General features: G+C 48.2%; 1 protein-coding gene across 1 annotated transcript in view; it reads left to right on the top strand.

Annotated features, from left to right (window-relative positions):
• The first annotated feature begins 2,242 nt into the window (after window positions 1–2,242).
• The window catches only part of map4k2 (mitogen-activated protein kinase kinase kinase kinase 2), a 27,947-nt gene continuing 14,854 nt past the window's right edge, over window positions 2,243–15,335 (top strand). The window contains 18 exon segments of the mRNA XM_079371820.1: window positions 2,243–2,706; window positions 8,091–8,148; window positions 8,529–8,619; window positions 9,639–9,703; window positions 10,372–10,427; window positions 12,159–12,206; window positions 12,282–12,324; window positions 12,405–12,477; window positions 13,437–13,509; window positions 13,511–13,540; window positions 13,542–13,570; window positions 13,654–13,716; window positions 13,785–13,794; window positions 13,796–13,867; window positions 15,077–15,104; window positions 15,107–15,153; window positions 15,156–15,194; window positions 15,301–15,335. The exon segment at window positions 15,301–15,335 is cut by the window's right edge and continues 44 nt beyond it. Of these exon segments, the coding sequence (XP_079227946.1) occupies window positions 2,614–2,706; window positions 8,091–8,148; window positions 8,529–8,619; window positions 9,639–9,703; window positions 10,372–10,427; window positions 12,159–12,206; window positions 12,282–12,324; window positions 12,405–12,477; window positions 13,437–13,509; window positions 13,511–13,540; window positions 13,542–13,570; window positions 13,654–13,716; window positions 13,785–13,794; window positions 13,796–13,867; window positions 15,077–15,104; window positions 15,107–15,153; window positions 15,156–15,194; window positions 15,301–15,335 (953 nt within the window). The 5' untranslated portion in view covers window positions 2,243–2,613.

Raw genomic sequence — 15,335 nt, 5'->3', positions numbered from 1 at the left:
CCACGCGTCGTCTTTCTTCTGATGAAAATCTTTTGGGCCGTTGCGGCGAGTTCGCCCTTGTCGACCAGCGTAACGTAAAACTGGAGAGAACATTTCATCGTGTTTTTATTCAACTTCAGCCGGAGACAACCAAACGTTTCCTGCTTTGACAGATTGTAAACTCTCACTAGTTTGTGTATTAATTGGCAGCCAATTGCACACTGACTATTAACCTCTGATTGACTCACATGTGGATGTTTGAAGCCAAAGTTTCTCCAGAATCCAGCGTACAGAAAACGACCATTAGGACAGTGTTGATGACTGAAGCCTGGAAGTGATTAATTTAGGATAGTTACTGTGTAACATTGTCCACCTGTGCTCGATCCACAGCTTCTTATTGCTAGCTCTTTGTTGCCTTACGTTGCCTTTGTTCTTTCTACAGTAGGTGGCCTTTAGTGTCGGTTAGCTAGGCTTCATTTCTGACGAGTAGAGAGGAGCAGGAGACCATGCACTGTTGACACGGAGCCTCAGTAGGAGGCCCGATGCATCGATTTACCTTTTAGTTGTTGTTTTTGTATCTGCAAGTAATAAAGGTCTGATGGAAACACTGTGTGTGTGTGTGTGTGTGTGTGTGTGCGTGTGTTAGTTTACAGGGGACCCAGCTGTCTTAAACCTGCAGTCCTTCTAAAGTCCAGCAGGGGGCAAAACAGAGGAGAAGAAGAAAGAATCCTACTTTAATCTCTCAGTCAACATTTTCCTGAGTTTTATTGACCACAGCGTGATGTTCATTTAGTACATTATGATCCATTCAGGGTCCAGGGTACTAGAAAGCAGCAGAGTGGGCGATTCAAGATAAACCAAAGGCAACCAAAAATAGATTGTATTGTAATGTAGACGCTCCCTAAAAGTCTGTAGATGTAAATCCTGTAACTTTGGTTTAACTGCATAATTCAATATAGATTAAATAAGCAAAAAAATCCATTACATTAAAAAAGGGTTGATGCTCTCTTCCTCTGTGATCAGACGCAGCCGTTTTGGACGCCCCTGGGTTTGCCAGATATGAGAGCAGTTATCAGGTGAACAGGTGTTGCAGCGATGGAAGCGGGCAGTGGAACTGCTTCAGATAGAAGTGATTGTACCCGAGCTAAAAAGCCTCTGCATGTTTCTAATAAGCTCCAGCAGCAGAAAGCTGCTCAAACTAGGATCAATGTTGGAGATGAAACATGGAGAGAGGTTAGAACGCAGAAAGCTTTACAGACCCATGCAGAGCTGGCTAAACACTGAAGCTACAGTGTCCACCACATGCAGAGCTGGCTAAACACTGAAGCTACAGTGTCTCTACATGCAGAGCTGGCTAAACACTGAAGCTACAGTGTCCACCACATGTAGAGCTGGCTAAACACTGAAGCTACAGTGTCCACCACATGCAGAGCTGGCTAAACACTGAAGCTACAGTGTCCACCACATGTAGAGCTGGCTAAACACTGAAGCTACAGTGTCCACCACATGATGAGCTGGCTAAACACTGAAGCTACAGTGTCTCTACATGCAGAGCTGGCTAAACACTGAAGCTACAGTGTCTCTACATGCAGAGCTGGCTAAACACTGAAGCTACAGTGTCTCTACATGCAGAGCTGGCTAAACACTGAAGCTACAGTGTCTCTACATGCAGAGCTGGCTAAACACTGAAGCTACAGTGTCCACAACATGCAGAGCTGGCTAAACACTGAAGCTACAGTGTCCACCACATGCAGAGCTGGCTAAACACTGAAGCTACAGTGTCCACCACATGCAGAGCTGGCTAAACACTGAAGCTACAGTGTCCACCACATGTTGACCTGTGTGAGAGGAGGGGAGACAGCTCTCTGTGATGATTAGAGCTTAGACTGCAGTACCTCTTTTTAAACACTAGGGGCGGAGTTACAAACTGCTCCTTTAAATCTTGACTTTATTTCTTGAGCATCATGTTAAACAATCTTCCTCCTGTCATTATTTATTTTTAATGTGCGGCCGTCCCCCTCTTCCACGTGAAATATTGAAAAAAGTTGGTGAAATGTTTTTTGCAGTATATTCAATATTTTTACTTTTTAAAAATAAATATTTTCGTGTCATTTAATATTTTTTGCATTTTGTGAAAAAAAATATTTTGCGATCATTAAATATTACTGCAGTTGACCTTCAGGGCCACCGTAGTTCTCACTCTTACATGTTTGTTTGAAAGCTGGACAGGATCAGAAGAGGTGAGGGGTTTTTTTTACAGTGTGAAGTGTCTCTGCCCATGCGTGAACTGGCTCCAGCTCCACTCGGGACTACACACACACACACACACACACACACACACACAGACAGATGCTTTCACAGTGTCAGTCTGCAGTCACTGAACTCTCTCTCTCTCTCTCTCTCTCACTCTCCCTCCCTCGCTCTCGCTCTCGCTCTCTCTCTCTCTCGCTCTCTCTCTCTCTCTCTCTCTCTCTCTCTCGGATCGACCCTCCAGTTCTTAGTCAGAACGAGTTCGGTCCCGTTAACGGTTCTTCTTGTTCTCCTGCGGTAAAACGTGCAGCAGCAGCGGCGTGTGCGCGCGCGCGCGTGTGATGTGTGAGTAGTTGTCAGGCAGCACCCTGAGGTGTCTCCATCATGGACCGGATAGGTGTCTCCTTTCTGGACCCCCTGGATGACTACGAGTTGATCCACAGGATCGGGTGCGGCACCTACGGAGATGTGTTCAAGGTGAGCGCGAGCCCTCGTTCATCCAAGAACACACACACACACACACACACACATACTCGGGGTTTGGACTTCCTGACACACAGGTGGATCTGAGTGTGTGTGTCTGTTTCAGATGAAGGCTGCGTGCTTTCCTTTGTGCCAATAAATCTATTTAACCCTTTCAGTGCTTTCACGCTGAACGCAGGTAGAAAGGTGTTGTATCTGTTGGACCATCTGTTTTCATGCAGAAAAAACACTGTTGTTTTTGGTGCAGTGCTGATATATTTCATGGTCTAAATATCTGTCAGGTCAGCACTTTAAATCTTCACCCTGAACAGAAATACATGATGAACTGACGAACGGAAAAACATGATGAATTTATCATCTCAGTCATTTCTCAAACTTCAATTCCCTGAAATGTTTTCTGTGTTGAGCTTCTTTAAGGAGAAGGTTTTCTGATTCAGACCATATATTTGAATTTTTAAACATAGTTCAAATGTTTTTGAACAAACGAAAAGAGAACTGAAGCTCCTGTGAGGAACTTTCAGTTTGTGTAGATATTGGCGCCCCCTGTGGTCATGTTCCAGCAGTGCATGTGTGAACACGAGCAGCCTCCTGGTGTTGATCCTGCAGGAAGTCAGTGTAACGGTTTGTCAGGAGGCTTAAAACCCGCCTCAGCTCGTTAGCTTGACTCAGAGTTAGCAGCCTGTCGTTAGCTTGACTCAGAGTTAGCAGCCTGTCGTTAGCTTGACTCAGAGTTAGCAGCCTGTCGTTAGCTTGACTCAGAGTTAGCAGCCTGTCGTTAGCTTGACTCAAACTTAGCCTGAGACAGCATTTCCAGCACGGAGACCGCCATTCACGGGACTCCAGCGCCCCCTGCAGGGACACACAGGGGACTCCAGCGCCCCCTGCAGGGACACACGGGGGACTCCAGCGCCCCCTGCAGGGACACACGGGGGATGACACTCAGTCTAAAGTCGTAACCAATCGTTTTAGATGAGCAGTAATTAATGCTTAAAATGGGTTATAAATAAAAGCAGTGAACATGAACTTGTCGTATAAAAGCATGATCAATATGTCATGAATAATGTTCTGAAAAAGTTCAGTGTGTGTGTGTGTGTGTGTGTGTCAGGATGCAAACATCCTGTGCTGCTAACCCGCCCGCTGCCTCGTGCATCCTGCACAAACACAAAGAATTTGTTTCTGTTGATGTTCCTCCGCAGCAGCCCGACGCTTCAGACTGACGCTGGTCGTTATGTTCAAACCAAACTTGTTAATTATTCATCATGAATGAAATCAAAGTGTCACAACATGACCACACTGACAGCTCAATGTTAACTCTCACCAATCACTGCAGAGATTCAGCAAACTGTCAAGTTTCAGTTTGGAAGTCGCTGCCTGCTCACGTCTCACTGCTCGCTTCAGCGCTTTAAAGAGAGCCACCGAGTCGTGGCGAGATCAGTTTTAAAACCTGTTTTCACCTGGTGGTCGTGTTCGTCCTGATCACATCACCAAATGAAAAACTCATACTGGTGTTAATACACCATCGCTGATGTTCAACACGTCTCAAACCAGAAAGCTGCTGCGCTGTCGACGTACAGCGTGTGTTACCGGAGGACTCCTCTGGAGGGCGCTGCACGTAAAGCGGAGGTGATCTGTCAGCTCTTCAGGCGACACGTCGTCGTCACAGACGACATTTGTTAACTGTTCTCATCAGCGTACGCCTCCACACTGCTCCTAGTGGTGACGTGTATATTGCGTGTTGCTGGCGTGTGGTGCGTGGCTGGTGGCGTTCAAAGCGAGTATACTTAGATTGAGCTCTTTGTTAGTTAAAACCGTCGTTTCCCCTTTTCACGGAGGACTCTTCTTCTTCTGCAGCTTTTTATAAAGACACACGTCACTATTTAAAAACAGAGCTGCAAGTTGGCAAACAGGAAGTGATGGTTATCAGCTCCTTTTCTGTGTTTCATGCAGAGCGTGAATGTGACTGATCACATGATGTGAAGGCTTCTTCTTCACAGCTTCTGAGAGTCATAGAGGTCAGAGGTCACGCTGTAAAGGTCAGAGAGGAATCACACTGAGGGACCCAATCAGCTCCATCTGAATCATTCAGGACGATAAACGAGTCCGCCACACGACTCTATAAAGAGGTGGCGTGCAGACAGTCTGTAGAGGTGGCGTGCAGACAGTCTGTAGAGGTGGCGTGCAGACAGTCTGTAGAGGTGGCGTGCAGACAGTCTGTAGAGATGGCGTGCAGACAGTCTGTAGAGGTGGCGTGCAGACAGTCTGTAGAGGTGGCGTGCAGACAGCCTGTAGAGGTGGCGTGCAGCTCTCGTGTTCAGGAGCACAAACAGTAGAAGGAGTGTAACATGCTCTCAGTGGTTTGGTATTTGGATCTGTCTTTGTGTTACTGTAACGTGTGTGTGTGTGTGTGTGTGTGTGTGTGAGCAGACAATCACACACATTATCTCCGCTGCTGCTTGTGGGTTTGAGTCCGAGCTGATCATGTGACCGTGTGGGCTTTCAGGACTCTCCTCACACTGCCGTCATTCAGAGTCCTGACCTCTGACCTCCTGAGCGGTCCCAGCCGGATCACTCGCACACAAACCGTCCTCAGACTGTCTGCACGCCACCTCTACCGTCCTCAGACTGTCTGCACGCCACCTCTACCGTCCTCAGACTGTCTGCACGCCACCTCTACCGTCCTCAGACCCCGACATAGACTGAACTCATTCAAAGGAGCGTGATCCATCCTGGTTTGTACCTGGTCCCGTCCACTCTGTGGTTCTGTGGTAGAGAGTTCTGCTGGTTCTGTTTGTTCACTCACAGCAGAGTGTCCTGACTCCTTCATGTTCCTCGTGTGGATTCAAGTTGTGAGACATGAAGAGTCTGAGATTTCATACATTTATGTAAAGAGCTGACAGCAGTCAGAGAGAGCTGCAGGTTCACATTAAGACACAACGTGTGAGTGTTTACTGAAGGACCAATCAGAGAGCTGCTCTCTTCCTCTGTGATCAATCAGCCAATCAGAGAGCTGCTCTCTTCCTGTGTGATCAATCAGCCAATCAGAGAGCTGCTCTCTTCCTGTGTGATCATGAAGGAAACCTGCTGTGTTGAAGCTTCTCTGACAAGCTCTCTGGCTTTGAAGGCCGTTTTGGACGCCCCTGGGTTTGCCAGATATGAGAGCAGTTATCAGGTGAACAGGTGTTGCAGCGATGGAAGCGGGCAGTGGAACTGCTTCAGATAGAAGTGATTGTACCCGAGCTAAAAAGCCTCTGCATGTTTCTAATAAGCTCCAGCAGCAGAAAGCTGCTCAAACTAGGATCAATGTTGGAGATGAAACATGGAGAGAGGTTAGAACGCAGAAAGCTTTACAGACCCATGCAGAGCTGGCTAAACACTGAAGCTACAGTGTCCACCACATGCAGAGCTGGCTAAACACTGAAGCTACAGTGTCTACCACATGCAGAGCTGGCTAAACACTGAAGCTACAGTGTCCACCACATGCAGAGCTGGCTAAACACTGAAGCTACAGTGTCCACCACATGCAGAGCTGGCTAAACACTGAAGCTACAGTGTCCACCACATGCAGAGCTGGCTAAACACTGAAGCTACAGTGTCTCTACATGCAGAGCTGGCTAAACACTGAAGCTACAGTGTCCACCACATGCAGAGCTGGCTAAACACTGAAGCTACAGTGTCCACCACATGCAGAGCTGGCTAAACACTGAAGCTACAGCGTCCACCACATGCAGAGCTGGCTAAACACTGAAGCTACAGTGTCTCTACATGCAGAGCTGGCTAAACACTGAAGCTACAGTGTCCTCCACATGCAGAGCTGGCTAAACACTGAAGCTACAGTGTCTCTACATGCAGAGCTGGCTAAACACTGAAGCTACAGTGTCCACCACATGCAGAGCTGGTTAAACACTGAAGCTACAGTGTCCACCACATGCAGAGCTGGCTAAACACTGAAGCTACAGTGTCCACCACATGCTGAGAGGTTAGAACGCAGAAAGCTTTACAGACGGGTGACGGGTTCAGGATGGAGGAGTCCTGCCCTCTAAAACAGGACAAACGTAGACCTGCAGATCGGACTCAGACCTCCTTAAACAGGCTGCAGGTGTTTCTGCAGCTTCCTGTTTCTAAGTGTAGAGCGTCATGTGACTCAGTGGCTGTCCGGGGGTCGATGGTGGTTTGGGACTGAGTTTGGTTGGAGGCTCTCTGGGTTGGTGGTCTGATGTTGATGCGGATGTCTGGTCTGGAGTCTGGAGGCTTCACGATGATTCATAAAAATAAATCTGTCTCTTTGTTCAGATGTCCCCTCGAGGACGTGCTCCGTGTCTCTGCTTGTTTCCTCATGTTGTTGTGACACAGACGGATCCTTCCAGACTTAGTTTGGGTCTTAAAGCCCCCCGCGTCCCCCCACCTTTATATTTCTGTCTGTTCAGAGTAAAAGTCCCCACACGTCTGTTATCGTGCTTCAAGCAGCTGTTTTCATTCACATTGTTCTTCACTGTTCAGTCCTCGTGTTGTACCTCTGTGTTCAGGAGGAAATGAGGGGAGGGGGGGGGGGGGCAGGGGGGGGGGTCTCATTATGTATGAATTACAGCTTGACTGACGAGCTCCTGATCAAAGTGCAGCACAGTTTCCTGCTTGTGTCACCCTGATGTCAGCTGTTATTTCAGGCTCAGCCGCTCAGAGACCAGGGGTTTTTTTTGGAGGCGTCTCTATCGCCGTTGTCACAGGAAGTTCTGCTGCAGAACAGGAAAGAAAACAGGATGTTGAGGCGCAGGTTGTGTCGTGTCGCTGCGACCTGTTGATCCCTGGTTTGTAACAGTGAAGTGAGACCATGTGACGTCAGAGCGGGCGACCAACGCAGCGGAGTGAGACTCTGATCACAGGTTCATCTGGGGGACGTAAAGTGTCCACACAGCATCACCTCTGGCCAAGCTTTGAACTGACCGTTCACCAAAGTCCACGAGTGTCTCTGCCTGTCAGGAGTCCATCTGGACATATGGAGGGAGAGTCTCAGAAAAGGCCTCACAGCTGTAAACTACGGAAGCCCTGAGAGGACATGCAGACCCTCGTCCATCATCACTCAGGCTTCATCCAGAGGGCAGAACAAACACCTAGCTGTGGGAGTGTCACCCACCTGGGGGAGGGGCTACTGCCCTTTGTGATGTCATGAAGGGAACATCTCCAAACAGCCTGTTTGAGCAGGCAGAAGACGGAGAGACTTGTCTCATCACTGGGGGGTTTGGAGACAGACATGTTAGAGTCAGAGTTAGAGTCTTTATGGTGCGGCTCTGACAGGCGTCTTCTCTCGTCCTGTGAGAACCAATCAGAGAGCAGGTCATAATACACATGTTAAACTATGTTGTTTGTTTTCTCTCCTTTTTCAGGCTCGTAACATCCGGACGTCTGAACTGGCAGCTATCAAGATTGTGAAGCTCGACCCGGGTTGGTGAAACTTCACACTTCTCCGTCCCTCCGGGTTTGATACCATCACAGAGTCCAGGACTCAGCAGAGAGCGGGTGTCCTTTATATGACACACACACCGTTGTGTAGAAATGAGTGTGTGTTCGACGTCCTTAAAGGGGAGACAGACGGAGACGTTCTGTCAGTGTGATCCACCAGTCTTCCCACTGATCCAACCCTGTAGTTTACTGGTCTGTCATTTACTCTGAACTCTGAGAAAACACTCCGTGTGTGTGTGTGTGTGTGTGTGTGTGTGTGTGTGTGTGTGTGTGTGTGTGTGTGTGTGTGTGTGTGTGTGTGTGTGTGTGTGTGTGTGTGTGTGTGTGTGTGTGTGTGTGTGTGTGTGTGTGTGTGTGTACAGGCGATGACATCACATCCATCCAGCAGGAGATCACCATGATGAAGGAGTGCAAACATAAAAACATTGTGGCGTACTTCGGCAGCTACCACAGGTGAGCTCTTTGTCTCTTCTCCCACTCGAGACCAGGAAACAGCTCGCTCATCATTCTGTGTCGGGGGGAGGTCATCAGACTTCAAGGGAGCGTCAACATTTGTGTGTCCTTCAGACTTCAAGGGAGCGTCTACATTTGTGTGTCCTTCAGACTTTTAGGGAGCGTCAACATTTGTGTGTCCTTTAGACTTCTAGGGAGCGTCAACATTTATGTGTCCTTCAGACTTCAAGGGAGCGTCTACATTTGTGTGTCATTCAGACTTCTAGGGAGCGTCTACGTTTGTGTGTCCTTCAGACTTCTAGGGAGCGTCAACATTTATGTGTCCTTCAGACTTTTAGGGAGCGTCTCTGTTTGTGTGTCCTTCAGACTTTTAGGGAGCGTCTACGTTTGTGTGTCCTTCAGACTTCTAGGGAGCGTCAACATTTATGTGTCCTTCAGACTTTTAGGGAGCGTCTCTGTTTGTGTGTCCTTCAGACTTTTAGGGAGCGTCTACATTTGTGTGTCATTCAGACTTCTAGGGAGCGTCTACGTTTGTGTGTCCTTCAGACTTCTAGGGAGCGTCTACGTTTGTGTGTCCTTCAGACTTTTAGGGAGCGTCTACATTTGTGTGTCCTTCAGACTTCTAGGGAGCGTCTACGTTTGTGTGTCCTTCAGACTTTTAGGGAGCGTCTACATTTGTGTGTCATTCAGACTTCTAGGGAGCGTCTCTGTTTGTGTGTCCTTCAGACTTTTAGGGAGCGTCTACATTTGTGTGTCCTTCAGACTTCTAGGGAGCGTCTCTGTTTGTGTGTCCTTTAGACTTTTAGGGAGCGTCTACATTTGTGTGTCATTCAGGCTTCTAGGGAGCGTCTACGTTTGTGTGTCCTTCAGACTTCTAGGGAGCGTCTACATTTGTGTGTCCTTCAGACTTCTAGGGAGCGTCTACGTTTGTGTGTCCTTCAGACTTTTAGGGAGCGTCTACATTTGTGTGTCCTTCAGACTTTTAGGCACTTTGATAGATGATGTTTGTGTCTCTGCAGGAACACCAAGCTGTGGATCTGTATGGAGTACTGTGGAGGAGGCTCACTGCAGGATATGTACCATGGTATAAAACAATGTTTATAACAATGTATATATAAATAGATACACGTCATCTCTGTGCTTCAGTTGTTGTTCTTTGTGTTTTCAGAACAAACTGAGATGAGCTCTTTTTTAAACACCTGAGTGGGCTGAGTGATAGAAACTGTATTTAGATTTGGAGATTTGCACCCACTCATTTATTTAAACTTGTGTTGAACTTTTCCTCTAAACATCCTCTTTTATTAATGGTTGGTGCAATGCATGCATGTCTTTAGCCTAGCTTAGCATGCACAATCGCAGCTGATGTACCGATTGGGACAAATTATTTCTACTTCTGCTGTTTCAGCCAGGACTGTTTTTTCTGTCAGACTCCCACAATGCAACATTTTCTCTCATGTCTGACACAAAAACAAGTCCGAGTTTGTTCAGCAGGTCTCTTCATCCGCCCAATAGAAGCCTTGTGTCTCTTGTTTTTACAAAGTCAGACTTTTAGTGCATGCACTGGCTCATGTTTTAATGCTAAGCTACGCTAAACACATGCAGGACCATCTGCCTTTAGATGCCCAGAGGAGAATGAAATCATCTGCTGACATGTTGTGCTGTAATCACCTCATATGATGACAGTAAAACAGACAGAGTGTGTGCAGGCTCCTCCTCCTCCTGGTCAGTTATAAATCAGCGTGTCGTTCACAGTGACGGGCCCGTTGAAGGAGAAGCAGATCGCCTACGTGTGCAGAGAAACCCTCCAGGTGAGACTTTGACAGTGAGCAGCAGCAGCTCGTTGGGTTTGTCACAGTGACTCGTGTGTTTTTCCATTCAGAGGAGATAAATAGTATTTAACCTCGCCAGACCGCTAACTATACACTGCTGCAAACAGAGTCCACAGCAGGAGCAAGCAGGCTGTTTGTTTAGTGAGCGGCCTGCTCCTCCTGCAGGGTTTGTCACGTCTGAAGACAACAACAACATGTTATGATGCTCTCACACAGAATATTTACGTCAGCAGATTCTGGTCTAAAATCCACATTCACTCCTGTGTTCCTCTAAAACTACGACCCAAATCAGAAGCAGCATTTTAACCCGTGAGCTTCCAAATAAAGAGCTGAGTCCTCCTCCTCTGTCAGACATTCTGTTTGTGAGCTCAAGGTCCGGATCTGAAGATCCGGATCTGAAGGTCTGGATGTGAAGGTCTGGATCTGAAGGTCTGGATGTGAAGGTCTGGATCTGAAGGTCTGGATCTGAAGGTCTGGATTTAAAGGTCTGGATCTGAAGGTCTAAATGTGAAGGTCTGGATTTAAAGGTCTGGATGTGAAGGTCTGGATGTGAAGGTCCGGATCTGAAGGTCTGGATTTAAAGGTCTGGATGTGAAGGTCTGGATCTGAAGGTCTGGATCTGAAGGTCTGGATTTAAAGGTCTGGATTTAAAGGTCTGGATCTGAAGGTCTGAATGTGAAGGTCTGGATTTAAAGGTCTGGATTTAAAGGTCTGGATTTAAAGGTCTGGATCTGAAGGTCTGGATGTGAAGGTCTGGATCTGAAGGTCTGGATTTAAAGGTCTGAATGTGAAGGTCTGGATCTGAAGGTCTGAATGTGAAGGTCTGGATTTAAAGGTCTGGATGTGAAGGTCTGGATGTGAAGGTCCGGATCAGAAGGTCTGGATTTAAAGGTCTGGATGTGAAGGTCTGGATTTAAAGGTCTGGATTTAAAGGTCTGGATCTGAAGGTCTGGATGTGAAGGTCTGGATCTGAAGGTCTGGATTTAAAGGTCTGAATGTGAAGGTCTGGATCTGAAGGTCTGAATGTGAAGGTCTGGATTTAAAGGTCTGGATGTGAAGGTCTGGATGTGAAGGTCCGGATCAGAAGGTCTGGATTTAAAGGTCTGGATGTGAGCTCAAGGTCCGGATCTGAAGGTCTGGATGTGAAGGTCTGGATCTGAAGGTCTGGATCTGAAGGTCTGGATTTAAAGGTCTGGATTTAAAGGTCTGGATCTGAAGGTCTGAATGTGAAGGTCTGGATTTAAAGGTCTGGATTTAAAGGTCTGGATTTAAAGGTCTGGATCTGAAGGTCTGGATGTGAAGGTCTGGATCTGAAGGTCTGGATTTAAAGGTCTGAATGTGAAGGTCTGGATCTGAAGGTCTGAATGTGAAGGTCTGGATTTAAAGGTCTGGATGTGAAGGTCTGGATTTAAAGGTCTGGATGTGAAGGTCTGGATTTAAAGGTCTGGATGTGAAGGTCTGGATTTAAAGGTCTGGATCTGAAGGTCTGGATCTGAAGGTCTGGGTGTGAGTCTTTATTTGGGGATCTCAGAGTCTCTGGACCCCAGCAGGCTGATGAGGAGGCTCAGCACCCCCAGGAGGGAGTTTATCAGGCTCTGTTTGAAAACCAGAGTTGCTTTATTGTCTGAGGGAGCATCATGAATATTTGTAGCTTTGTATTAAATCATTAAATGAAGAGGACGTCTGCTCAGCTGTCTGTTTGTTTCACAGGGTTTGTATCACCTGCATGAGACTGGAAAGATGCACCGAGACATAAAGGTACTGCACGTTCCCTCAGCTCTGTCGTCCTGTCTCTGAATGAGCTCACCACCTTCATCTGTGTTCTGTCTGCAGGGAGCCAACATCCTCCTGACTGAGAGAGGAGACGTTAAACTGGGTCAGTGCTGATCAGTGTGTCATCAATGAAGACCACATGAGATCAGCATCCTCAGCTCTGTGTCTCTTATTTCTGTGCAGCTGACTTTGGAGTCGCAGCAGAGATCAGCGCCTCCGTGGCCAAGAGGAAGTCTTTCATCGGAACGCCATACTGGTAAGATGAACATAAGTCGTCTGTGTAATACAACAGCTGAGGAAAGAAAAGGAGAGAGAGGGAGGTTACAGTCTAAACTCTAATCATCACAGAGAGCTGGCTCCGCCCCCTCCTCTCACACAGGTCACCATGTGGTGGACACTGTAGCTTCAGTGTTTAGACAGCTCTGCATGTAGAGACACTGTAGCTTCAGTGGTTTAGCCAGCTCTGCATGTAGAGACACTGTAGCTTCAGTGTTTAGCCAGCTCTGCATGTGGTGGACACTGTAGCTTCAGTGTTTAGCCAGCTCTGCATGTAGAGACACTGTAGCTTCAGTGTTTAGCCAGCTCTGCATGTGGTGGACACTGTAGCTTCAGTGTTTAGCCAGCTCTGCATGTGGTGGACACTGTAGCTTCAGTGTTTAGCCAGCTCTGCATGTGGTGGACACTGTAGCTTCAGTGTTTAGCCAGCTCTGCATGTAGAGACACTGTAGCTTCAGTGTTTAGCCAGCTCTGCATGTGGTGGACACTGTAGCTTCAGTGTTTAGCCAGCTCTGCATGTGGTTGGACACTGTAGCTTCAGTGTTTAGCCAGCTCTGCATGTGGTGGACACCTGTAGCTTCAGTGTTTAGCCAGCTCTGCATGTAGAGACACTGTAGCTTCAGTGTTTAGCCAGCTCTGCATGTAGCTTCCATCGCTGCAAACACCTGTTCACCTGATAACTGCTCTCAATATCTGGCAAACCCAGGGGCGTCCAAAACGGCCTTCAAAGCCCCGCCTACCTTCTCTGGTCCAATCAGATCCAGAGCATTCAGGAGCAGAATCTAAAGTTAGAAGGAGGACATGCTGGCTGCTGCATTGTTGTCAGAGAAGCTTCAACACAGCAGGTTTCCTTCATGATCACACAGGAAGAGAGCAGCTCTCTGATTGGTCCTTTAAGATAGCTAAATGATATCCTGGGTGTTTCTCCTGGTCCTGCAGGATGGCTCCTGAGGTGGCGGCGGTGGAGAAGAAAGGCGGATACAACCACCTGTGTGATATCTGGGCCGTCGGCAATCACGGCCATCGAGCTGGCAGAGCTCCAGCCCGCCCATGTTCGACCTCCACCCGATGAGGTGCTCAGCCTCCGTCAGTGTTTCCCTCACTGACTGTTGTTATATCTGATGGTTATAATGATGTCACTTCCTCCATGTTTCAGAGCTCTGATGTTGATGTCAAAGAGCAGCTTCCAGCCTCCTCGTCTAAAAGACAAGAGCAAGTGGTGAGTTGAGCTTCCTTTAACCTCAGAACCATCAGCTGGATCTTTAGACGCTTCGCTTCTGTCTGCAGGTCTGCAGGTTTTCCAGAGCTTCGTGAAGATGGCGCTCATCAAGAACCCTCGTAAAAGGCCGTCAGCGGAGACGCTGCTGCAGGTGAGATGGCTCTTCTGCTCCCAGTGTCTGGAAACTCCCACACACTTTGAACACATCAGCGCTGTTGTTTATCCTCACCTGATTGACACAGTCTGTGTCAAAGGTCACGTCCCTGCTGCTCAGCTGTATCAACACACACACACACACACACACACACACACACACACACACACACACACACACACACACACACAGATCTCTGTCATTCCTTGTTTTTGTTTTTCATCGTGTCAATCAAAAAACAAACATTCAGAAACTCTTGATCACAAAAGCTCGCGGTCACAAGTTCAGCTGACGAGCGGAGCGTGGACTCCGCCCCCTCGTCACGTCACGATTATTTAGACAACGTTGATGAAGAGAGGCGTGAGAAAACCGTTCAGGCAGAGAGGGAGGAAAGGATGGAAACAGAGAGGGAGGAGAGGATGGAAACAGAGAGGGAGAAAGGATGGAAACAGAGGGAGGGAAAGGATGGAAACAGAGAGGGAGGAAAGGATGGGAAACAGAGAGGGAGGAAAGGAGGGGAGGAAAGGATGGAAACAGAGAGGGAGGAAAGGATGGAAACAGAGAGGGAGGAGAGGATGGAAACAGAGAGGGAGGAGAGGATGGAAACAGAGAGGGAGGAAAGGATGGAAACAGAGAGGGAGGAAAGGATGGAAACAGAGAGGGAGGGAAAGGATGGAAACAGAGAGGGAGGAGAGGATGGAAACAGAGAGGGAGGAAAGGATGGAAACAGAGAGGGAGGAAAGGATGGAAACAGAGAGGGAGGAAAGGATGGAAACAGAGAGGGAGGAGAGGATGGAAACAGAGAGGGAGGAAAGGATGGAAACAGAGAGGGAGGAGAGGATGGAAACAGAGAGGGAGGAAAGGATGGAAACAGAGAGGGAGGAAAGGATGGAAACAGAGAGGGAGGAAAGGATGGAAACAGAGAGGGAGGAGAGGATGGAAACAGAGAGGGAGGTTGAGTGGTGACATGAAATCAAAGCAGGTAAAGGAGGTGAAGACAGATTCATTTGGCCCCCTGTCCACACACACACACTCTCACACACACACACACACACACACAGAAGTTTGGGTTGTGAGCTTTCAGCCCGGCTGGCTGCAGTTGTGGAGACGACCCGACCCGACCCGACCCGACCCGACCCGACCCGACCCGACGCTCGTGTGAACTCAAACATGGCCGCTCTCTGAGAGTCACCTTTCTTCTTCCAGCATCCGTTTGTGACTCAGCTGCTGACTCGGACCTCGTCATCGAGCTGCTGGACACGGCCAACAACCCCGAGCTGCACCACACACACACACACACAGCATGGACGACATGGAGCTGGAGGTCCAGACACACACACACACACACACACACACACACACTGATATGAACATGAGGGCACAGTCAGTGTGTCTGACTCCATGTTTGTGTTGGTTTCCTGTGTCGACAGGTCGGGGACGTCGGTCCAGACAAGATCCAGTCAGC

This window comes from Symphodus melops (genome assembly GCF_947650265.1).
Source record: "Symphodus melops genome assembly, chromosome: 20".
NCBI lineage: Eukaryota > Metazoa > Chordata > Actinopteri > Labriformes > Labridae > Symphodus > Symphodus melops.
Note: the sequence above shows the minus strand (reverse complement) of the source record. Positions and strands in the feature narration are given on the sequence as shown.